Below are 26,608 nucleotides of genomic sequence, written 5' to 3'. Positions count from 1 at the left end.
ACTAAACAAACTGCATAAATATTTTGTTTTCCAATTTGCAAACCCTTCATTCAACCAGTCTAGTTTTAGCTCAGAGGACGACGTATGTCCAAGAAAAAGGTAGGAAAGGAAGAAGATAAGAATAACGACAAAGTCTGGCTGCATACAGTAGTTCATAAAAAAATGTGTTGGCTTTGTTAGCCATAGTCTAGATTTCTGTACAATTGTAATTATACTAGTCTGAAATGTATGACTGACTTGTTCTCTCCTTCATCCTTCTGTGACTAATTGTATTTACCTGTTTTCTTTTTAGAAAGTTCAGGTTGTTGTGACTGTTTTGGACTATGACAAGATTGGCAAAAATGATGCCATTGGCAAAGTCTTTGTGGGCTACAACAGCACTGGTGCGGAGCTCCGACATTGGTCAGATATGTTGGCCAACCCAAGGCGACCCATTGCACAGTGGCACACCTTAACACCCGAGGAGGAAGTAGACGCAATGCTTGGAGTCAAGAAATAAAAGAAAGTCCCTTTCTGCATTTGTCCACATAGTGCTCTTTAGCCAGTATATGTAAATACCTCAGTAATATGGGTCCTTTCATGTCTTACCAATACCATGCATTCCTAATCCAGATCATTGGTACCTATTCATATTTATTTGCACAAATTTAAATGTCCTTACTTCTTTCAAGAAAACCATATTGTGTACCACACAACTGCCCTCATGCTCTTCTTTAAGCAATATGATGTGTAGATAGAGCATGACTACATTTGTCATTATCACAATCTTGTATATACCAGTATGCCTACAATTTATTTGTAGTCTGTGTATTTGTATGTTGTAAGCGTTTCTTAATCTGTGTATACTTAGATGTTTTTAATGAAATGTTCTATTTTAAATTAATGTAAATTGACTAAACATAGGAGAGTTGATAATATATTACAGGTTAACTATTGTATCGTCTACATTCCAGAAGAAATTCCAACTTGTGAGGCACAAGTAGAGTTGCACTGACATCTTAAAGGACAACTTAAATCTGAGCTTTCAACAGATGCATTAGATTACTGGATACGTGTACATTTCACATTTTCAATGACTAAATCAGTTCCCATTTGTAGACTTCTGTCAGAGGCAACTTATATGATCTGAGCAGCTGCATGGCTGACCTCAAAGAAATATGGCCACTAGTTGCCAAGATATTGGTGTGTGTGTATATATATGTTAAAAATGAAAGCTGAAATTGTGGCATTATGTAGAATTAAGAAATGAGTGTGATGGTAATAGGATGTGACCTTTTACCAATATATAATAAATAGCTAGGCTGGGCAAGTTCCAGGACTACTGTTAATGTCACACTCGATTTGCTTTGCTAAAAAGGCACCAATCACTCATGAGATAGTCATTTCTGTGGATTTCAGCTTTGGGCATAATGTACATCTTGTTATTTATCTGTGTGATTTCACGTCACATATATTTCATGTACGTGTGTATGTTGTACTTTGAAGTACAAAGATATCTTGTTACACTGACAGGTTGTGAGGCATACTGAGCACTGCTTGCAAAGCAATGTGCGAAAGTTGCACACCTGCGTTTTCATAGTTGACAAACAGTATTGTGACCCAATATAAAGACAAAACTAATTTAGCCATAATTCTGAATGCACTTCAAGTAAGCCAAAACAGCTAGTGACCTTTTTTATATACTATTTGTATAATGAGTTTTAATTTGTCCTTTAAAAATGGTATAAAACAAAGAACAAGTGCTAGCAAACTGGAGCACCCTCTTGTGTATACTAGATGCTCATTTCAGGAGGAGTTTTTAAATGTTTTCAATGTTATTATGTAGTACTGTAAATGGCACTATTATAAGCTATTAGTCATTCCATAAGAGTCTTAAAGGACTGCTCTGTGTATCACTGTGACTGCCGTGTGTGCTTAGATGAAACTTCGTTTTCTCAGTGAATAGCAATCAATTTATTCTATAGTGATATTGTACTGATACTGCCATCTCTTTCTACTGCACTGCTGAAGGAGAGCATAGCACAAATAGGTTACAATGGACCAATTTGAAACTGGGAGCTATGCTGGAACTTGGATATAGGATGGGTAGACCACAGCAATTTGTTGAACACTGTGCAATATAATCCATGAATTCTCTCTTATGTTGAAAAACATTGCAGAGTAACATGAATATATCCTTCTAGCATATCACTTGGGCTCAGACCATGAGCAACACCATTAAGAGTGTTTAATTGCACAGAATGTGAACTATTATACCATTTTTAAGAAAGAGATTTTCATTTTAATGACATGTTTGTTGAATCAAGGCAAAGAACAGGGCATTACACCGTCAAGCTACTGTATATGTACAGTAGCTTGGATATATATTTTATAAACTAGGGGTTTTACTAAAACTATGAAACAAAGTGAATTATCAGTAGAGATGTGTGAGTCTGCTGAGATTTACTTCTCTGCGCTTTCGAGTGAACTTTCCAAAAGTTCACAAACCCAACAAATAATTCCAAAAGTTCTAGGGTAACGGGCCAAACTGTTTAAATCCCTATTTCGCCTATTTTTAAGTGGTAAGCCACAAGCCCTGCGACTTTTTTTAATGATTTTCTTTTTTAAAGCTTCATCGAATTTCAAAAGCGAAAGTAATCAAAATAATCGAACTTGCAATGCCACTGACTTTTTACCATTGGGAGAACTTGTTGTGAACGTTTGAATCAAAGCTAACTTTTTCGCTGAACTAAAAAGGGTAGAATTTGCACAATCTTGGAAAATTCCCACATCTCTAATTATAAATGACTTCAAGAATGTTCACATGCTTCTATCAAGATCAAAGTTATAATCATGCAGTTGTCATTATTGAGATCAATTGGTTATAACCAATAGGAGGAATCTTTACAACTGGTAATTTTTTCAGACATGCTGCTTTTGCAGTAACTAATGGAAACAAATATTGTACAGGCATACCCCGCTTTAAGGACACTCACTTTAAGTACACTCGCGAGTAAGTACATTTAGCTCAATAGGCAAACAGCAGCTCACGCATGCGCCTGTCCGCACGTTCTGAACAGCAATACTGGCTCCCTACCTGTACCGAAGCTGTGCACAAGCGGGAAGGCTATTGAGTCTGTTACACATGCGTTATTTACATCAGTTATGCACATTTATGACAATTGCAGTACAGTACGTGCATCAAAAGTGGGAAAAAGGGAGTGCTTCACTTTAAGTACATTTTCACTTTACATACATGTTCCGGTCCCATTGCGTACGTTAATGCGGGGTATGCCTGTAATTACTGCACCATTTTGTAATCGTGATATAAGCAGAAATCGTGTTAGTAATACTCCTGTTATCACAGACCCTTGATTTTATAAAGAGACACAATAAAGTAGAACAGGTTATAACCCTGTATGCTGTCTAATTTGAAATAGAAGGTGATATGCGTTTAAAATAACTTAAACTGACCAAAACTCATCTTACTATTTCATCTTTTTTTTTTTCTCTCTTTATTTGTTTACATGCCTAATTTGATTTGCTCAAAATGCAGGTTCATACTGCCTGACATGGTGCATTCATTATTATTAATGCACTTATCTCTTACTGCCTAATTATATTGTAAGACACCGTGATTTCCATCACTTACTGAACCTGCTATTTGACCAGCATAAGATTTTATCCATTAAAAAAAAGCCACATTTACCTTTTGGACAAAGCTGTGTAAAGTCTTAGAATCTGATGCTGTAGAAATCCCAGTTGCCTTTGTGTATACTTACTGCCTGCTTGAGTGTTTCTGTGTGAGTTTTTCTCTTGTATCTCGTAGAAATGTTCGGGTTTTTTCTCCTGCCATAAGGCTCGTGGCCCGCGAGCTGACACCGTTTGCTGTGTATACCTTCATTTTTGATGAAGTGGTTCCAATTTAGTTTCACTTTGTGTAGTGAATCTCACAGTAGAGTTTTCTGATTGTTGTTAAAAACCTTGACATATTCAATAAAAAATATTTTATTTCCTGTTTGCGTCTCAGTGCTTCAACTCTTTTATTTTTGGAAACCTATTCAAAGTATTTTACAATTAAACATATACCTTTCACTACTAACAATAGGCACAAGGTTGTGGGGATCAGTGAATTGGAGGTGCAATTACTTTAGAGCAGGGTTTCCCAACTCGGTCCTCAAGGACCACTAATAGGGCAGGCTTCAATGCTATCCTCTCATTAGCACAGGTTACCCAATCATTTTTACTGAACCACCTGTGATCATGCAGGACTAACCTTAGGGGTCCTTCAGGACTGACGTTTGGAGCCTCTGCTTTAGAGATTTACACTTTTTTTTGACAGAATCTGGTACAAACTGCACATTTTGAACATGATGTAAAGCTGATATCCATTAGCAGTTGTGACTAGGCTCACCTGTATTTCCGCAGTTCAATTGTTCAATCCCTATCCATATGAAAATGTGTTATTTCATTGGTTAGTTATTTCCTTTGGCTCTGTTGTTGCATAGACTGGCTTTGTTTATGCTTGGTTTTCAGGGCCAAGATAAATTACATTTTAAACCAAGACAAATGTGATTGCCTCCCATCAATAGATTGGAGTGAAGCCAAATGAATGAGTCATTTTAATTGTGGAGAGGTATTACACACACAGTGTCTTTACTTTTACAATAAAGGACCAAGCAATTTAATTTGCAAGTTTCATCAGAGGATGAGATTTACACATATTACTAACCCGTCACAAATTTGTGAGATTTTGAGTATTCAGATTTAAAAGCACTACATTCTTAAGTGATTGTGCGGACTGTAATAATTGTACCTACAGTAAAATAGGAGGCTTGTATTGCTCTCATTGATTGAGAGATTTCCTTACAACCAAATAATTTATTTTAAATATTTACTGCCACCCAACATGTAGTTTCAACACAACATTTTTACGTTCAGATAAATCAAAATAATACATTTTAAAAAACGCATATTGCTTATACTAGCCATTTGTATTTTTTTCATTGTAAATCCTCTTCATTCCTTGCAAGAGTTTCTGAAATAAATAATATTTCTGTCCATTTCTGCAGAGTAAATGAGTACTTCAGTATTAGATTTTTTTTTTGTTTTTTTTATTTGGACTAACAATTGATATTATAAGACAAGCTTTTGTGGGTTCTCTCTCTTCCTCAGGTAACGCAATACTGATTTACAAAGATTCCATGAGCTTAACACTGATGTGAACACCAAGCAGCATTGTTAGACCTGAGGAAGAGAGAGAACTCTCGAAAGCTTATCCTTAAAGCAGCAGTTCAAGCTGACGTTCCCCCCTCCCCCCTTTAATATGTGCCTCAATACATTACACACAATGATAAGTAAGTAGCTAAGTTGCAGATCGATCAGTGAATATTTGACTCGGGTTCACTAAATGGATGTCAGTGCCACAGCAGAGGACAAAGATGCAAAGTTCATGTGACCAGGCAGTCACTAGATACAATTGGTGCACTGCTCGAGAGAGGGCAGGGCTCAAAAAGGGGTGTGCCACAGCCTGTTTCAGAAGAGGAAGGGAATGTGACTTTGTAAATGGTTGCTATAGAAACACAAAATGCTTGTTACATATAGTACATTAAAAATGTCGTCCAGAATTGTTTTGTTTTTTTAAATGCTACAAGTACTTTCTCATAGTACAGAACTGATTTATAAAAAAAATTTTAAATTAGGTTATTGCTTGTACTTCAGCTTTAAATATGAATTCTTAGTCCAAATATAAAAGGTATCCCTAATACTGAAGTATTCATTTATTCTGCACTATCGCAAAAGGGCTATTTCTATTTAATGCATGTCCATTTCTGACAATATACATTTTATGTTATTCTATTCCTGAATTCTGAAGACTCAGTGGTGAGGTGCAATAAGAGGGATTGGCTGTAGGTGGAGCCAAAGATTTTGGAACCTGATCCTTGTCTTAAAAAATGACTGGTAGAAACACATCATCAACATCTATCTCCAAATATCAACTTATAAAGGCATTGTTAGTTATTGGTCCCGGTTTATCAGCATCCGTTTACTTTATGCGCATATAGACTGACTTTTGGGACAAGTTGTTTTTGTTGGGACAAGTTCACACTATACTGCTCATAAGATAATCCAAAAAGTATGTAAATAATGCACAAAGCAGCTCACTGCCAAGGGACACAGGTGTATAAAAATGAAAAAAAAATGATTTATTATCAGTCAGACATGAAAAAACAGGGAGGTAAGTACCCTCCAGCGTGTTTCACACAACAAGGCGCTTTATCAATGATAAAGCACCTTGATAAAGCTCCTTGATAAAGCGCCTTGTTGTGTGAAACGCGTTGGAAGGTACTTACCTCCCTGTTTGTCATGTCTGACTGATAATAAATCATTTTTTTCATTTTTGTACACCTGTGTCCCTGGGCAGTGCGCTGCTTTGTGCATTATTTGCATACTTTTTGGATTGTCTGAAACTCAACGAGCGGCTGGACACGCTACCTGGATCACCACAAGCTGTAGGAGTGGGTAAGATTCTCTGATACTTCATGATTATGGATCATCTTCCTTACTACATACTGGGGTGAGTCCTGGATTTATTATACATCTATTTCCAATGAGGTACAGCGAAGTGTGTTTTTACATATTTTTTCTGTTGCCTTCAGGATAATTATGCTTCCAATGTGATACTTCACTCGCCCAGTAGTTTACCCACTCCACAATTGAGCCATATGTGTTATTCGCATATCAATGAATATAATATAATAACTTTTCTGGACTGTTAGAGCACCCATCATCTTCATATACTGCTCATAAGATGACATTTGTAGTCATCATTAGTAGATACTGTAAACCAAACACGAATACGCAAAAGGGGTACAGGTAAGTCATCTCCATGACCAGTGGGACCTGTATTTGGACTGTGTACTACTCTATGGGCGAGATGTATTAACATAATGAAAGTGCAAATAGAAATGTATTTTCACGCACTACGCCATTTTCTGCTCACATTGCGTCAAATGTCTAAAAATGTTTTACATCTCACGCAAATTGTTCAGCAGAAAAGTTCACGCCACCTCAGACCTGGCGGATATTTTTAATGCACATACAAGATGCAAAAGTGACGCACAGAGACGAAGATTTTGCTACATCTCATTACAATCTGTGCATCATGTAACTCCTCCCCAACTCCTCCTATTGTACACACCGAATATAATACATCTCATTACAATCTGTGCATCATGTAACTCCTCCCCAACTCCTCCTATTGTACACACAGAATATAATACATCTCATTACAATCTGTGCATCATGTAACTCCTCCCCAACTCCTCCTATTGTACACACAGAATATAATACATCTCATTACAATCTGTGCATCATGTAACTCCTCCCCAACTCCTCCTATTGTACACACAGAATATAATACATCTCATTACAATCTATTACATTACAATCTATTCTACTCCAGACATTTGTAAAATGTTATATATATTATATATAACATTTTACAAATGTCTGAAGTAGAATATAGTAGATAATAAAGATGTGTTTTGTTCTTAGGAGTCCTAGTAGTAAGCAATTAACAAATAGATCAAAATGATTTCTCCATGGAACTACAATACCTTTGGCATAATGTATCTGAGACCAGTTAAGCACTAGCTTGATTGTTTGATACATTTTGGTATATTGTTAGGGTAGTATAGCTTCAAAGTAATTTGTTTAAAAGTTATAGCGGGTGGTGCATCATTTTCATCTTCTGTCCCTTTGCATCAGTTATCGAGGTCCTTCCTTCGAGGAGTAAAAATAGGAGTTCAGGAGGAGTTGCATGATGCGCAGATTGTAATGAAATGTATTATATTCGGTGTGTACAATAGGAGAAGTTGGGGAGGAGTTACATGATGCGCAGATTGTAATGAGATGTATTATATTCTGTGTGTTCAATAGGAGAAGTTGGGGAGGAGTTACATGATGCACAGATTGTAATGAGATGTATTATATTCTGTGTGTACAATAGGAGGAGTTGGGGAGGAGTTACATGATGCACAGATTGTAATGAGATGTATTATATTCGGTGTGTACAATAGGAGGAGTTGGGGAGGAGTTACATGATGCGCAGATTGTAATGAGATGTATTATATTCTGTGTGTACAATAGGAGGAGTTGGGGATATATATATATATATATAGTTTGGCCAATGTTCATCGTGAACATTGCACAAAACAAATAATATATATTGCAGGAATTCATATTGTTTTGTTCAATGTTCATGACGAGCCATTTCATGGCTGCAGGAATTAATATTGTTTGCTTTTTTATCAAATCCATTCATTCCATGTCTCATTTCAGAAGAATAACTTTGAGGTCTGAGATTGTTCATCTACATTCTACAACAGAAGTGGCCAACTCTAGTCCTCGAGGGCCACCAGCAGGTCTAGTTTTCAGGTTGTCCCTGCTTCAGTACAGGTGACACAGTCAAAGACTGAGCCACCTGTGCAGCAGCAGGGCTATCTTTAAAACCTGACCTGTTTGTGACCCTTGAGTTCTGGAGTTGGCCACTCCCGTTCTACAACAATGGTGTTCTATTCATATAAAGAAATTACACTCAGACACACTAAAATACACTGCACACATTAATTGCCACCAGAACTTTTTTGCATCTTGGTACTTCTCAAATAGTGTTTGACATTGTTTACAGGTTGGAAGTATTGTTATATTTTCCAGAAAGAATCTAATGGGGTTATGACTCCTTTAATCATTTAAGAAGTAACTTGACATGAGTCTCCACCCTTCATTGCTATTGTATAATTTTTCACTAAAGAAGATGTTAATTGTATTGGTGTTGAAAACATATTGGGGGATAACTGGGGTTCCTTATATGTATGTGGCCTGAGGCTCAAACCACCAACCCCATTAGGCTAAGGCTGCGGTCCCAGTCATGTCTGTGACACGCGCGCCCGGCGTGGGGGCGGCGCGTGCACAGCGCTAACCGCGATCTGCGGTCTCTAGGAGAGAGGGAAGCTTGCGACGGGAGGGGGCATGGTCGGGGATTTGCGGGGGCGTGGCCATTACGTCACGCGGCCGGTTCGCCCTCATTGGGTGAACCGCCGGTTGGGGGCTTGGCCACGCCTCCGACGCAAGGTTTGAACTTAATTTAATTGAGTTGAAAAAAACTTGTAGTATGGCGCAGCTGAAGGAGACTACTGGGCCCAGCCCCATTGAGTGGTGGTGCTTACATGCACAGCGCACGCCGAGCCGTGCGCTGTGGCAGTTACTGGGACCGCAGTCTAAGTCCCCGCTAGTGCTGATCGGGCTGAGCAGGCAGCGCTTGCGGCGGGGAATTACATATATAGATATAGGTAAGTCCCCGCTCACGCGGTGCGCGCGGAGCTCGTTCGCGGGCACACGCTCAGCCGCGATCGGCGCTTACATAAACAAAAAATCTATATTTACCCGCGCGCTCAACTACCCGCAATGCCCCCCCATTTGCCCCCGCGCGTGCGTACAAGCAGGACACCCGGTGCTCATGCTTGGAGCGCTCTCCAAGCATGAGCATGCTCAGCGCAAGCGGGGACTTAGCCTTACCATCCCTTGCAGGAAGCAATATTGGCATTATCTAATTAGAAAATGTACAGTAAATTGCAATGGGTGTTTTTCTTGAACATTGTACTATGTTCAGTGCCCCATAAAGATTGTGTCTATTTTAAATATCTTCTTGAAAACAATGGGATTTTTCATTTGATAAATCTGGTGTTGTGGTACATCTCCTATGATGTTATTTTAAAGTCCTTCATGTGTCAACCGGTAAACTGTACATGCTAAGTCAGTCTGATTTTCCAAGTCGTGACTCACAGGGTTTGATTTTGCTATGTTGTGTAGCTGAAATAATCCTTGAAATCCTGCTTATCGTCAGCTCTTCGATCATGCACACAACACCACACATTAATGCACATTTATTCATGCAGCTTATTATTATTTTTGAAGCATGTTTACACAATCCCTGCAGCAGCAGAACAGAAACCCTGCTCTGACTTTGAAGCTCTGCTTAGTAATTGGCAAGAGCCGAAGAAGCAGTTATACAAGAGCATAGAGCAGGAGCGGCCAACTCCAGTCCTCGAGCTACCAAGAGATCAGGTTTTCAGGATATCCCTGCTTCAGCACAGGTGGCTCAATCAGTGGCTCAGTCGTTGACTGATTGAGAGCCGCCTGTGCAGAAGCAGGGATATCCTGCAAACCTGAACTGCTGGTAGCTCTTGAGGACTGAAGTAGAACCCGCACACACATTGAGTTTTTACTCATTGACATGCAAAAGCCAACATGAATAATCCTTCGATAGTGACATAACACATTAATGAGTGCAATTAGAAAATCTGAAAAAAAAAGAAGAAAAATTATCTATTTTAGTCAGTTCATTTAACTCCAAACCAACTGTCAAGCAATACGGTCCCCGCTGACAGCTTCTGTTAAGGAGCTAAAGCAAATGCTTTTCTCAATTCCAATTCTTGCAGATTGTGATCCAAAGAAAGGCAACTAATTGCTTATCATTTATGCAAAATGAGATTGAGGCTATTATGTGTTCTGATTACAGTTTCAAAATGTTCCCTTTATAGTTTTTTTTTATTTTTTTACATTTTTTTTTCCTACGGCCTTGTCAAGTAAAAGAATTGCAAGAATCTTCCCTTTGAAGATTCAGATCTTAAAGCAAGCAGCTGTTGAAGCTAATCTTCATTTTCCCTAATGCTTTTTATAGTTTATTGGTATTGACTGCAGACACCATAATCACTAGTTCAAATGCAGCCCTTTAAGGCCATATAAGGGGCTATTTCTGTTGGGGAACGGTGGAGAACTGAGTTCCTCAAAGCTGTTAACCTGGTGGTAAAGGAATCAGTGAGGCGGCGTAACGCACGGCAATGTCGTTTAGCGCTGTGCAAGGCACGATGATTGCCAGAAAAGACTAAGGCTGCAGTCACTCTGCCGCGTACCTCGCTCATGCTTGAGAGCGGTGATGTCACCAACTCTCCAAGCATGAGCGCAGGCAGTCCTGCAATATTTTTAGAGCAAGAGCGGGGGGCGTGGCTATTAAGGGAGGGGGCGCGTCATTGTCTGGATCGGGGCTGTATGTGTCTCTGTGTGTGTCCCTCGATTCTCTCCCTCCCCCCCCCTGCTCCCCTCTCACCCCTCACCCCTGCTCCCCTCACCCCTCTCTCCCTCTCACCCCACCTTCCCCTCCCCTCTTTCCCCCCTTCTCCCCACCTCCCCCTCTCAGCCCCCCTTCCACCTCTCTCTGCTCAGCCCCCCCCCTTATACCTCTCTCCGCTCCCCCCCTTACACCTCTCTCTGCTCAGCCCCACCCCTTCCACCTCTCCTCGCTCAGGCTATACAGCCTCTCTCTCCCCATTGGTCAGATGTCATGTGACCCTGCTCTGCGCTCCAAAATCAAATTGAACTGTCTCCCCAGGCACCAAGCTTGGGAGAGCTTACATGCCCGCTCGCCGCTAGAGCGGGGACGTAAGGATTAATTTTGCAATAAATTAAGTCGACAAGCGCCACGTGCTCAGCGCTAGCATGGACGCAGCCTAAGCATTGCACACATTCAACCTCTGCATCACATAGACGGGGGCCCCTTTTAAATTAGACCATTATGAGCTAACTATTAAAAACACAAGCGTACAAATCCGAATCGTTACAAACATGTACTGTTTAAATTATTCTTGCTTAATATTTTTTTCTTTCCAATTTTTACTTTTACAGTGCTGTCAAAGTGCATGCAATTGAGTGGCAAAATGAAAAGAAATTCTATTTTTCCGCACAGTTTGTCTCTATTACTTAAAGAGGGAATTCAACTCAAACAAAAATTCACTGCAGCCGGCGATTAATGTGACATTTAAGAATATTGTTTTTTGAGGTTGGTTACCTTCCGTCAGCTGGTAATATCTGCCCCTTGCAGCACTGTTTTCTTTGATACAGGCTTGTTTTAGAGGCAATGGGGCATATGTATGTAACAGGGTAGACAACAAAAGAACGAAGTTCTATAAATCGGAGCTTCCAAAACTTGGTTACATACAGACGTCAGTACCAAGACTGATGAGATAAAATGAAAAATAAAAGCTTGCTTGAAGAAAGAACTATCAAGGCAACATGGAGTTTGGTAAATGATGATTAATACAGGAGTAATGCTCACAATAAGGGGAGGTGTGTATATAACGTCCTGGTTGATAGTGCAGAAGATTGCTGTAAATAAACAACACTCTCCGGTTCTCTTCCTATTGGACTAACTCCCTAGAGCTTATAACCCCTGCAATGTCCAGCAATAATCCTCCCATGATAGACAGCAATAATATGGTGAGGAAATTATGGTACTCACACTCAGATGCCGTCCCTTCTGTGTTGGCATGCCTCACGTTGTGTAGAAATGCAGGAAATCCGGTAGAAGAAAAACGGAGCACAGCAGCAAAAAATGAAGGGGCAACAATATGGAAACTAAATACAATCTATGTAATGTAAGAATGACAACATGGCAAGTATGTAATAGGGTATGTCTTTTCAGCCTGTCTTTCCCCGCCCTGTTATGTAAGTCCTGCTAGCTGCAGGATGTAAGGGCTTAACCCTATGGCTTGTGACCCCCACCCATGCTCCTCTCTGATGGACAGGAGTAAGGTGGTGACTCATGGCCTGTGTAAGCCTTTCAGGGATAGGTATGGACCATGAGCCTGCCCCTTCTGCTTCCTGATTAGGGGAGTGCCAAATTTAGTCAGTCCTGCTCTAGATGAGGAACAGAGCAGTAGGGCTGTGAGCCTCTCCCATTGCGGGATGAGCATGCCCACCTCCAGCCCCTGTGGCTGGAGGTACATCTGATCATGACACCAAGATGCCCTATAAGAGCTGGGGTACGCATCATCCAGAGGCCTGGAGCCTCTGAGACCCTGCACCGCTGTGAGGAAGATCTGCAGTGAGTGCATACAATGCAATAAAGACTCTTGATCATTATACTCCTGTCTGAATGTCAATCCTTGGGCAGGAGGTAATAGCATGCATGGTGGGGGCTGATCTTCGAACACCATGGAGCCCACTGCTGCTGGAGACGCTAAGCACCCTGAGAAGAGCTCAGAGAAGAACCTAAGCCTGTCCAGATCTCTCAGCATTGCAGATCAGACTCAGCTCTCCTGACCCTAACAGGTACTTGCACCACACACAAGGTAGCAGAACTTTGCATCTCCCACTGGGGTGGGGGGAAACAGTGCTACATGTATAAAGTCAGAAGTGGAGCAATTCAGGGGACAAAACATTATTCCAAGTGTATTAAAGTAAAAACTCCTACTTAATTGGACATTTTTCTATCATACATACTGTATGTGGAGTGTTGCGCCCCAGAATTGCATAACCTTGAAGATAACGCACTCCAGACTTAGTAATAAAAAAATGGTTTTATTGAAGTCTTTATCTTATCTTTATCTTTTCTCTAGTTTAATATGTTCTTGCTTTCTCTTTTTCTTGCAGTTATTACATTTGGGTGTTTTTTTGTATTAATTTTACATTTTATTTTTTGCTATCTGGTGTCATGGCGTCACTCATGACCTCTGAACTCAGGTGGAGGTGCGTGTATTTTGGCGGTTAGTTGGTCTCTCTATAAATCACTGTGTATATCACTGTTTGTTAAGTCCTGACGAAGATGTGCTTATAACACCGGATCATTATAAAAGACTTCAGTAAAACTATCTTTATCTTTTTAATAAGTCTGGAGTGCATTATCTTCATGCTTTTATGATTGTAAGCAGCCTGAAGCAGCTGCTGATTAACAGCACAGCGCACCTCTACAAAAACTGAGCCATGGAGGGTTTGTTGTGAGACTTGCACCAATCTATCTCACCATGTTCCTTGATACATATACATTAACTCCAGTTATGTCCTTTTGTGAGCTTTTTTAAAGATGTTTTCATTGAATAGAGCAGGGGTGCGCCAACCTTTACCTATGCGCACCCCTGCCCGCTCTCCTCATCGCCTCGCGCACCCCCCCCCCCCCTTCTCAAGCCCGGTTTCAAATGACTTGCGGGGGGGTCATGTGACACCACATCGCCATGGTAATGTGACGTCACATGATCCCGCAGCGTCATTTGATGCCGGGTTACCAGGACGACGCGACGCTGGAAAGGAAGGTAAGTGTATTATAGAGGCCTCGCATGGTCCCCTGATATTTAATTTAAATGCCTGGGGAGAGAGCACTCTATAACTGCCGCGCCTCCCCAGAAAATCACGCGCCCCCTAGTTTGCGCACCGCTGGTATAGATATTCAGATGCATATCAGTGTGCCTTTGCCCCCTACCCCCAAATGCACCCCAGCATGTCCTTGCCCCACTCCTAATGTGCCCCATGACCCCCCAGTTGCCTCCTAATGTGCACCCTCCGTATATCTCACGTTGCCCCTTGCAGTCGCATAGATCACAATGTGCTCCCTGGCCCCTCCCATACAACCCCTATGTTGCCCTGCTCCTCGGCTGCTACCTTCAGTTCCCGCTCCAATGTACTTTTGTCCAGCTGCTGCAGGGGCTGTGGAGATCAGGTGAGGTGAGGCAGGGCATTGTGTAACCCAGGGGTGTGCAATCTTTTGGCACTGTGCCCCCCTGCCAGCACTTCGTCCGTGTTCGCGCCCCCCCCCCCAACCTGCCTACAGCGTCAAATTATGCTGTGGAGATCATGTGACCAGCAGCGTCATTTGACACCACGTTGCTATGGTGACGTGGTGTCATTTGATGCCAGGGGTCATGTGACGTCACGCGACCCCGCATCCTCATAGCAATGCATCATCTGAGTCAAGGTAAGAGATAATTACAGAGGCCTCGCGCTGTCCCCGGCATTTCATTTAAATGCCTTGAGAAGAGCATGGGGCCTCTGTAAGCGCCGTGCTCTCCCCCCCCCCCCCAAAAAAAAATCTTGTGCCCCCCCTGGGAGGCACGCCACCCAGTTTGCGCACCCCTGGTGTAACCAATGAGACAGTGCTGTCAACTTGCACAGATTTTGGAAGAATTTAGCTAATCTCCTTGAGGCCTTGAGCAACCTCAGATTCAACAAGAAAATGCAAATAGTAATTCTGAAAAATATTAGTAGTGATTCCGAAATAATAAATGGGAACTGATAAATGCTTGTTCTACCACTTCTTTTTTTCTTTTTATCTAAAGCTTAGACGTGGCAGATTGCTGAGACAGAGATGAATCCCTAAAAGACTTAAATGACCCTGGAGACTTAGCCACAGAAATTCGGCTGGAATAAGGTATTTCACCCTCAGATTCATCGGACCACCCATCTTTCCCACCAAAGTCCCAATCCCTCAAGTTTATTGACATACCTGGGGACTAGTTATCGCTAGGGAACTTGTTAAGCACAAAGGTGGCAGTAGCAGGGGATGGTGACAGGGCATGGGCAACTGGGGCCGGTATACTGGGCCTATCACTGTCCATGACCAGTCCAGGGGATGTACTGGAAGGTCGGCAAAAACCTCTAGGGGATGGTAAAGAGGCCTTGTTGAAGGATCCACAATGACTTCTTCCCCGGCTCGGTGTGGGGTAACAGCTGAGCACCATCCGGCACTCACCCCAGTAGATAGTAGTGGATGTTCCGCATCTAAGATGGTGGCCATCTTGTCGACGTCATCGGGTAGTGCCAGCCTTGCAAGAGTCTAAGGCAGGCCCATGCTCAGTGGCTGCGGTGACGTCACATCCGGCTGCACCGGAACTACATCACCCCGCGGCACACTAAACAGTGCTCCGCCAGGCTCCTCATCTGGCAAGGCCACAGCGGACCCCTGTTGGGCAGAAGAAGTTATCGCCTCACCCAACTGAAGGTAGGAGATGACGTTGGATCTTGTCTTTTCCTCAGCAGTTGGGTCTTTGGCAGCACCGACATCTTTCTTAGGCGTGGGACTCCTCTGGACCTCAGGCAGCACCACGGCCTTCAGGATGGACGTCGCGGGCTCAGGACAATCGCAGGACACCGGTAAATGCAGAAGTCTTCTCCACAGGTATCTGGCAGCTATGTTCTTCATCAGAAGTGGAGATGGCAAGGACACCTCCGCCGGGCCGTGATGTCGTGGCGCCTCGCACCCTCCTGGCAGTAATTGGCACAAAGCAGGCTTGCTCTGGCACCACCAAAGAAGACTCACCCAACACACCGGGGGCAGTCGACTCACCCTCCAAGCTCATCGACACCGGTTCGGTCCTGGAATCGTTGGGACTTGGACTGATTGTGTCGTCTCAGCCACCGGAATGTTGGGGCTTTGTGGAACCGATCCTTGGGCCAAAAGGTGGCCCAGACAGATAGACGATGCCGCGGGGCATTTCCCACGACAATAAGGTCTGATCGTAGAACGACAGGAACCGGGGGCAGAATGAAACGCAAGGGCGACACCAGGGCGACACCAGATGGTGTAGAGGCCCGCTCAATCGGTTAAATTACCGCTACAGATGACACAGGGTTGGCAGGCCACATATACTGGGTCCCACAGTTCTGGCACCGCGCCGTTATACTGGCATTCCCCCCAGGAAGTCTGGAGTTGGGACACGCACTTCTCAGGTACTGTCATCCATAAACGGTGACCACCAGATCCTGGCAGTGAATAATTTGTTAGATCTATCTCTGACATGATCTTTGATCAGAAATAGATGAGGTAGGCAAGGTAGAATGTGCAGAGGATTAGCAGCAGCTCTTCACTCTTCCACAGCTCCGCTGAACTAAAGTCCAGCAGGGTGTGGCAGCTCCTCCCATAGCAAAAGACAAAGTCCTGGATTGGTGCAGGGTTGTGGCTCCTCCCCTATGTGGAACACAAAACAGGGGTAGATGGACCGAGGAGTAACTTGGCTCCAGCTGAGCCAGTCACAGAGATGGGCGGTGTCAGGTTTTGCCACCTAATAGGATGCAACTACTTTTGCAAACTTGCAACTACTTTTGCAAAACTAGTAACTGGCTTGTGTAACCCACACGGTCCCGTGATTTCGGCAGGAATGCCATTTTGACTGCGCAATACTTGCTATGCACTCCGTTTTAAGCACACAGCAAAAGACTGAAATAAAGGTACACAGGGTCCCTGGTGACGCCTCAAGGGCCTGTTCCTCACATTTGACTTGTAGAAAGGTCCAGAATAAAGGTGCACAACTTCCCCCAACCTACATTTGAAAGGGGTAAAGATGCGCGCAGTCTCAAAAGATCCCCTGGATTCACAATAGGTGGTCTCCCTCTGGAGCTCTCACTCTCCCATGATCAGCGGGGTAAATACGAAACATGCGAACAAAAAGAAAGCGCAAAAAAAGGAAAAACACAATTAATAAAGATAATAACCTTTATAGTTATAGGTCCCTTGTTTACAATCAATGTAAGCTGTGGTAACATCTGACCATATCCCAGGACTTTTTAACACCAGTAGACCTATGGGCTTTGATTCAGGGTAGTACTCTGCAACTGTGAGAGTGGGGGTTCATGTGAACCCTTATTTTATGTAATGTTTTGTATCGTGTAATTTTTAAGGTTACTATAAAGGTTATTATCTTTATTGTGTTTTTCCCTTTTTTGCGCTTTCTTTTTGTTTGTACATTTGAAAGGGGCCTACTTATTGAAATGAAATGCGGGGTTCACCCCCTGGATACATTTCCCACAGGGTGTGCCCCCAAAAGCAGTCAGGAACCCATAGTCCTTCGTTATGCTGAATGAGTTCTGGCCCCAGATTTTCCTTATGGAGTAGCAGCTTGTGGGGTACACGCTCCTCGGATTTCCCGTCGGAGAATGCCCCAACATCTGGTCGCTAATTGAATGAAGGGTCCCTGGAAACATACCCTCACGGTGCGCCCCAAGTTGTACAGTACGTCGTGCACAGGGTTCTTTCGGTATACTGAAAGGCTGTCCTGTCCCTGTCTTGGATCCTTGATGAAGGGTACACGCTCCCCCGGTTTACGGTCGGTGTGCGTCCCAACTCAGTCTATCCTTGGTTAGGGTCTAGGCAGCCCACTCCCCAAGGTCGCATCAGGTAGAGGCTCCCCCTTCCTTAATGCGCATGGGTGCACAGTGTCCCTGGGGTAGCATCAGGGGCCCGGCCTCTTTAATTGCTGCTGGCTGCAATGTCTCTGAAAGCCTGCCTGTTGCTGCATCTCAGCAGCGCCTCCATTTCCCACAGACCCAGTATCACCACCTCTCCTGCCAGTCAGGGAGGCTGCGTGAGGGGGGGAAAACACCACAGAATATCCTGTCACTTTCTGTATCTAGGAGAACTTACGTGACAGGTGTGGCAGAAAGATAGCTGGACCTGCATGGATATATATATATATATATTTATATATATATCCCTTGTTCCCCCGTACCATGGAAGGAACTACCAATGCTGCTATTACCTGTTTGGCAATCAGGAGGCCTGAGCCTCCGCCACTGGGAGCCTGGGGTGATTCTGGTTCATCTCGATGCAGTGCCTCCACCTGCAAGGGATCCCAATGTGGTGGGATAAGCCCCTTACAGGAACGATACCAATAATACACACACTCTGGTATATAATAACACCCTTTACTGAACACACTATAACAGTACCCTGTACCACACAGTATAATAGGCCCAGTCCGTACCACCAATGAGTGTCCCCAAAGTACATAAGGTGATTGGCACCAATACACTGATGTCCTTTTCCCTCAATGTCAGGACCCACCCAAAAGTGTAGGAGATAGCGCTATATCATGAAGTGTTGGTGCACTTAGTTGGGTACCTGCCCGGGGCTCCAGTACCTGGGTAATGCAGATTAAGAAGGGGATCTGTCTGATCCAACAATGTCGTCATCCGCGATGGCGTCCAACTCCACATGGGGTGAATTCCGGCATGGATAATATCACCATATGGGGTCTCTTAAAACAGAGGTGGTCTGGTCCCAGACCACAGGCCACAATCACCGTGCGGCATCTTCACTGTGTCCCTGAAACTAGGTAACATATTGAGGGGGTGAGCTCTTGCTACTGTCCTAGGAACGGTGCCAGGGGTAAGTGGAAACTAGACAGTACAATGGGGAAGCATCCCTATCTAAGGGGCTTTCCCTGAAGTAACCACAAGCTACTGTGAGTCGGGCCTAGCTGGGGCCTAAGGGGATATACTAGGCCTAGTCTCAGAGCCACTGGCTCTGAAACACTACCTGCTTGATCCAGCCCCCTCTTCCGACTGGCGTGGTGTCCTGAGCGCGCCAAATGTATCCTTCTGCCTGCCAAGATCCTAGCAGCCCTATTGGTTATGCTGGCCCATGTTTTGTGCTGCCCCTGGGGCTGCTGAGAATTGTAGTTCAACTGCGGAGAATTTTGGGTGTAATGGCTGCCGCTGGGAGCCTGCTGCGCATGCGTGGGGTGAAGCAAGATGGCCGCCGCACTTACAGCCTACTGCGCAAACTGGTACTGAGCATGCACGGCACCAAACAAGATGGTTGGCACCCTCGCCGGAACATCAGCGACCTGCTCCCTTTAACCAGCACCCCCACCGGAACATCCCTATAGCCGTCCCCCTCACGCAGCCCAGAGGTAAGAGGGGGACCAGGCTACATATATATATATATATATATATATATATATATATATATATATATATATACGGTTAGGTCCGGAAATAATTGGACACTGATACAAGTGTTGTTATTTCGGCTGTGTACCAAAATAAATTCAAGTTTCAGTTAAATAATGAATATGGGCTTAAAGTGCAGTCTATCAGCTTTAATTTGAGGGTATTCACATCCAAATTAGAGGAAGGGTTTAGGAATTACATCTCTTTAATATGTAGGCCCCTCTTTTTCAAGGGACCAAAAGTAATTGGACAATTCACTCAAAAGCTGTTTCATGGATAGGTGTGGGCTATTCCTTCGTTATTTCATCATCAATTAAGCAGGTAAAAGGTCTGGAGATGATTCCAGGTGTGGTATTCACATTTGGAAGCTGTTGCTGTGAACCCACAACATGCGGTCAAAGGAGCTCTCAGTGCAAGTGAAACAGGGCATCCTTAGACTGCAAAAAAAAAGAAAATCCATCAGAGAGATAGCAGGAACATTAGGAGTGGCCAAATCAACAGTTTGGTACATTCTGGGGAAAAAAAGAACGCACTGGTGAGCTCTGCAACACAAAACGACCTGGACGTCCACGGAAGACAACAGTGGTGGATGATCGTAGGATTATTTCCATGGTAAAGAAAAACCATCCAGGCAAGTGAAGAACACTCTCTAGGAGGTAGGCATATCATTATCCAAGTCTACCATAAAGAGAAGACTTCACGAGAGCAAATACAGAGGGTTCACCAAAAGGTGCAAACCATTCATAAACCTTAAGAATAGAATGATCAGAATAGACTTTGCCAAACAATATCTAAAAAAGCCAGCCCATTTCTGGAACAGCATTCTTTGGACAGATGAAACTAAGATCAACCTGTACCAGAATGATGGGAAGAAAAATGTATGGAGAAGGCTTCGAACGGCTCATTATCCGAAGCATACCACATCAGCTGTAAAACACGGTGGAGGCAGTGTGATGGCATGGGCATGCATGGCTTACAATGGCACTGGGTCACTAGTGTTTATTGATGATGTGACAGAAGACAGAAGCAGCCGGATGAATTCTGAAGTGTATAGGGATATATTGTCTGCTCAGATTCAGCCAAATTCAGCGAAGTTGATTGGACGGCGCTTCACTTTACCGATAGACAATGACCCAAAACATACTACGAAAGCAACCAAGGAGTTTTTTAAGGCAAAGAAGTGGCAAATCTGCAATGGCCTAGTCAATCACCCGATCTCAACCCGATCGAGCATGCATTTCACTTGCTGAAGACAAAACTTAAGGCAGAAAGACCCACGAACAAATAACAACTGAAGACAGCTGCAGTAAAGGCCTGGCAAAGCATCACAAAGGAGGAAACCCAGCGTTTGGTGATGTCCATGCGTTCCAGACTTCAAGCAGTCATTGCCTACAAAGGATTCATGACAAAGTATTAAAAATGAACATTTTATTTATGATTGTGTTATTTTGTCCAATTACATTTGAGCCCCTGAAATAAGGGGACTGTGTATGAAAATGATTGCAATTCCTAAACGTTTCATACAATATTTTTGTTCAGCCCCTTGAATTAAAGCAGAAAGTTTGCACTTCTATTGCATCTCGGTTGTTTCATTTCAAATCCATTGTGGTGGCGTAGAGAGCCAAAATTATGAAAATTGTGTCAGTGTCCAACTATTTCCGGACCTAGCTGTATGTATATATATATATATATATATATATATATATATATATATATATATATATATATATATGTATATATATATATATATATATATATATATATATATATATATATATATATATATATATATATATATATATATAACACACAAAAAAGACAGAAATCCCAGATAAAGCACTCTGATCACGAAAAAGTATGAATATAAGTACAAAAGGGTTTATTAATCATGGATCAGAAAAACACATGAAACACAGTAAAAAAAGACATACATATAAAAACAATACCAGACGGGGAAGACACAGTCAAACTCAAATCCCAAACAAATGCTAAATGTACAAAACCTCTAAAATGGATGCCCAGATGAAAAAGAAAAAAGGGGCAGAGGAGGAGGATCTAAGCAAAGACAGAGGGAATCAGAAGATCCCACTGAATTTGATGACCGGCCGGTCCCAACAAAATCCCATTAAAGGTGACAGGTATTTCAAGCATCAGCTGGAAATGATATGTTATAATATAAATATATATGTGCCAGCAAGGAAAACCTGATATAAAGACATTCTTAAATGAAAAGGAAATGTCCAACAAAAATGAATATTGTACAAAGCAATATGAGTATATATATACACATGTGCTATCCCTATAATGAAGCGTGACAGGTTAACTGCCCATACACAGGGATGAGAGGAATATATATATATATATATATATATATATATATATATATATATATATATATATATATATATATATATATATATATATATATATATATATATACACATACATTGTATAATGGTAGATGCATTGAGATGTCAAGAATTGTGCAATTAATTCTTCAATAACGTCGTTATTGCTGGAAAGCACCATGAGAATGATTGCTCCCCTTTTCATGCTTAGTGAGCCAGTAAAATACTGCGGTACAATGGCTTATAGGTTCATTATTAATCTGAGGTTAATACAGTACTAATAATTAAGAAGGAAATGGAGATTCCTACATATTTATCTTTTGGATGTAATTTTGTAAGTAACATAACTTCATCTGAAGTGTAAATATATTAATATTGGTTATAAAATATAATTTTCATTGCCAGGATTATATTTAAATAGATTTTTGTCAATTTATTAGGGAATAAATGTTTTAGAAAATGATTACAAAAAAAAAGCCTTAGCAGAATGATGCTGCATGCAAGCAAAGAGCTGTGTGTAATGTCTAATAATGGGACATTTCTTGTTTTGCAAATAATCTATTTTAAGATGTTTGAATTAAGTATTTTTAATATTTTACCGGGAGTTGATGGAGTCTTCACGCATATAGATGCAGCCACAAGTATTAGAACACTTACCTGGGAAATTCTGTGAGATTCTGGGGCAATCTCACAGTAAATGCCTTAGCATGCCTTATCATTGCACAACTTTGCCTCAACATTTCTGCGAGATTCATAATGGCCCATCGGATTAACACAGCAGAGGGTCCCTGCAGTCCCATTCAAATTGAAATGTTGAAGCAGGTTCTGAGAACACAGAATGTGTGACCTTTGGCATGGTCTCCATGGAGTGGGAGCCCATACAGTACCTATGGAAGGGAGTAGAGATGGGTGACTAGTGAAAATCCCATCTGCATTGTTTTGCACACGGTTGATTTGATGTAAACATTTATTTGTGGATTCTCCTGAATCCGCCACCATTTTAAATTCACACACTAATTAACTTCCAGTCCATGTCAGTATAGATCTTATGGAAATCTTTTAGTGGGTATGGAGTGTGAGTCACGTAAATATAATTTGCATATCTCCAAGGTATTCTCCTTTGTGAGCACAGGTGTCTCTTCACGTGTTATTTGGTGGGAGGTTTGAGGACATTAGGTGTGTTTGTTATTTTTTTTCTCTCTCTCTCTCTCGATAAACAAGTACAAGTGTGAGACACTCAATTTTAAAGGCATAACTTAAAATGTGCATACATTAACTGGTTTAAAAATATTAAATGTACCCCACATTAGCATTATTTACATTGGCATATAATATGGAAAGCAAAGGGAGAAGTTAGGGCATTGGTAGACAACGTTCAGTCAGGGGGCTGCAAATGCGGCCCTTGAGGTCTTCATTGGACAGGAGACAGCACATTCGACTTACAGGTGTAGCTAACATTAGTGCACCAACTGGAGCATTGCAGAGGGACATGCACAAATCACCACCGAAAGAGGGGGCAGTATTTCACCAGCAGGAATGCGCCAGTGGGTGCAATAATGTTGGCTACATTCTTATGATAACAAATAAACCAATACATTTAATTATTTGGATCAAAGTTTCGATGTTGAGAAAGGTTCTGCTATGGGACGAAACGTTGATCTGAATCATTAAATGTATTGTTTTATTTGTTTAGTCAACTATGCTGGTTCCTGATTACTGTACAATGACAACATCCATGCTCCTCGCTGCAGCTACTGTATGTTAGGTTGTTATGACCGTGGCTCGCAATATATATATATATATGGAACACACAATAGATGCCGCAATCAAATCACCCTTGTGTGATTAAATAATCAGTTAACCAGAGGTCAAGGTAAAAGGTAACCCTCTGGTGGTGCTACCGACCCAAAGGAATAATATGACTGAAAAGGAGGGAGAGTAGGGTCAAAAAGGTGCACTCAAATGCTGAATTATGAAAAATAGAAATGGACTTTATTAACAAAGAGTATAAAAAACACAAAAGACAGACCCACACAAATCACATGTCAGATCGCTATGCGACACAACGTAAAAACATCAAAGAGGTACAATTGGTCTGATAAGAGCCAAAGCAGGGTAACAATATATCATTACAAATATAACATAACAGAACTAGGGGAAAAATATTTCTCCCCAAGTAATGTTTACTGAGATCGGCCGATCCAGAACAAGAGTAGCAATGAATATAAATGGTAAATAGATACAGACCACAAGAAAAAGATTGGATTATATTGTAGTAAATATACATAAACCTCTTAATGATGATGAGAGATAGTTAGGCACATAGCTAGAAATACATAAAGTTGTGACCCTTAAATGTGCTGTAAATCAGCTGAATAAAGTGATGCCCAAATTGAGCTGCACATGTAAGATAAGTAGCAGCAGTGGTAGATCTATAAAGTGCACTGGTAGCGCTCATATAAAGTCCCCTGAGATACAGAGCTCAAAAATAATGAGCAGTGGTGGTGTGTGAATAACACAGGGACATAGAGCACTGCTGTGTGTGGTGTGCACAAAGCACTGAGGAAATCCAGTGATAAATACCAGCGTTACTCAGTCAGGCAGCAGGAGAATCAGATGATAAAGACCAAAGTCTTGCAGTGGGACATCAGCAGTAAAACGGAGGAAAGTCTCACGCAGTATGGTAAGGCACACGGGTCACAGGATGGAGGGGTGCTGTCACAGCTCTGCTCCTACGGCCGTTTCGCCAAAAAGGCTTCTTCCGGGAGCATACAGTGTCAGCATAAACAAACACTCTTAAAGGGCTCCGTTTTCCCGCCAAAAGTTCACTCGTGACCAACAGCCAATAAGAAATTCTGAAAAATAGAACCGTGTCAGCTGTTGCTATGTGGAAGTGAGCAGAACTTTGGAGGCAGTAATCCTTAAAGAGACAGACATAAAAAGACACAGAAAGTGGCATAATGTGATAAAAAATCAGCATAATTGCTAAGCAGAGTGTTGTAAAGCAAGGAGGCATGAATAAAAATATAAGTAAAGCTAATTTGAAGAGTGATTAAATTGACAATATCTTGAAGAATGTCCAATGAAATGGCATTATACTAAGTTAGATACCAAGTATTGACAATACTACACAGAGACATAAAATATGGAGGATCAAAGGAGAGATAAACCATAAGCTGTGATTGAGACTTAATAAAAGATTTCTAGGGAAAGCAGGGTAAGTTATATAAAACAAGACAGAGTCTCTAAATGAGTGAAAAGCTAAAGGAACATTGCAAAACTGAGGTAATCATTTAATCCAGTTGGAATCATGGTCCCTAATAGAAATATCCATCTGCATTCTTTTTGCAGTAGGAGCTGCTCCACATTACCGCCGCGGATGCCTATGTTGATTTTATCAATGGCAAAGGCCACCAGGGATGAGGGGTCAGAGTTGTGCACATCACGAAAATGGCGTGCCACACTGGTGATTTTTTTGAAGCACGCCAGGTCTTTAGTTGCATTTTTAATGTTACGTGTGTGCTCCAAAACCCTTACACGAAATTCCCTGGTGGTCATGCCAATGTAAATCAGACCGCAGGGACAGTTCAGATGGTAGATGACATTCTTGGATTTACAGTTTAGAAAATAAAAGATTCTGAAGTTTCTGGTGCCTTTAGAGTTATGAAAGACATCAGTCTGCTTCATGTGTCTACACGCGGAACAATGTCCACATTTGTAGAAACCTTTTAAGCTTACTTGGTTGAGGAAAGTAACTTTTGGAGGGGTAGTGTAATGACTCCTGACCAGCAGGTTCTTTAGGTTAGGTGCTCTCCTACTAGTGAGGCTAACTCTGTCACCCAGAATAGCCCGGAGATCTTGATCTGCCAAAAGTATGTCCCAGTGTTTTTGAAGGATGTTTTTGAGACTGTTCCATTTATTATTGTAAGTTCCAATGAACCTTATTGTTTTAGTTGGTGTTGGTTTAGGTTTAGGTTGCAGTAGAGTTTGTCTGTTTAGTTTTTGACTGTTGTTAAGACCCTGTTTTATGGCCGATTGGCTATAACCCCTTGCCTTAAATCTTTTGCTCATATCTATGGATTGGGTATTAAATGTCTCCATAGTTGAGCAATTACGGCGAAGTCTGATAAATTCGCCATTGGGGATGCCCCTTATCTGATGAGCAGGATGAAAGCTGCTGGCGTGCAGTAAGGTGTTACAAGATGTCGTTTTACGGAAAATGTCAGTCACTACACGACCATCAGAGGCGATGCTAATACTGAGGTCAAGATATTTAACATTAGTAGTACTCGAGGTGTAGGTGAGCCTGATGTTAATGCTGTTGTGATTGAGAACATCGATGAACTGTTGCAACATTAATGCAGTGCCCTGCCATAGAATGAAAATATCATCGATGTATCTCAACCACAACAGCAGATGGGACGTGTACTCACTATTGGCTTCAGAAAAGACCTCTTCACGTTCCCACCACCCCAGGAAAAGATTCGCATAGGAGGGCGCACATGTTGCACCCATAGCCGTTCCTCTGATCTGTAAATAATAAGTATTTTTAAATAAAAAATAATTATGTCTTAGTACAAAATCCAGGAGATGTATTAATGTATTCGTTAAATTTGTACTCAGGTTCAGCATGGATATAAAGAATTTTGTGGCAAAGATGCCATCTTCATGGCGGATACAAGTATATAACGTTTCAACGTCACAGGTGGCTAATATAGTGTCGT

The 26,608-nt window shown here is 42.0% G+C and overlaps 1 protein-coding gene across 2 annotated transcripts in view; it reads left to right on the top strand.

The window, feature by feature from the left end:
* SYT1 (synaptotagmin 1) overlaps positions 1-3,997 on the top strand; it is a 905,119-nt gene extending 901,122 nt beyond the window's left edge. For both annotated transcript variants that reach the window (XM_075600187.1, XM_075600188.1), the window contains exon 13: positions 293-3,997. In XM_075600187.1, the coding sequence (XP_075456302.1) occupies positions 293-499 (207 nt within the window). In that variant the 3' untranslated portion in view covers positions 500-3,997. The remainder of the gene's footprint in view (positions 1-292) is intronic.
* Positions 3,998-26,608: the final 22,611 nt, after the last annotated feature.

Source organism: Ascaphus truei, chromosome 5 (genome assembly GCF_040206685.1).
Source record: "Ascaphus truei isolate aAscTru1 chromosome 5, aAscTru1.hap1, whole genome shotgun sequence".
NCBI classification, from domain to species: domain Eukaryota; kingdom Metazoa; phylum Chordata; class Amphibia; order Anura; family Ascaphidae; genus Ascaphus; species Ascaphus truei.
This window is presented reverse-complemented; position numbering and strand designations above follow the sequence as displayed.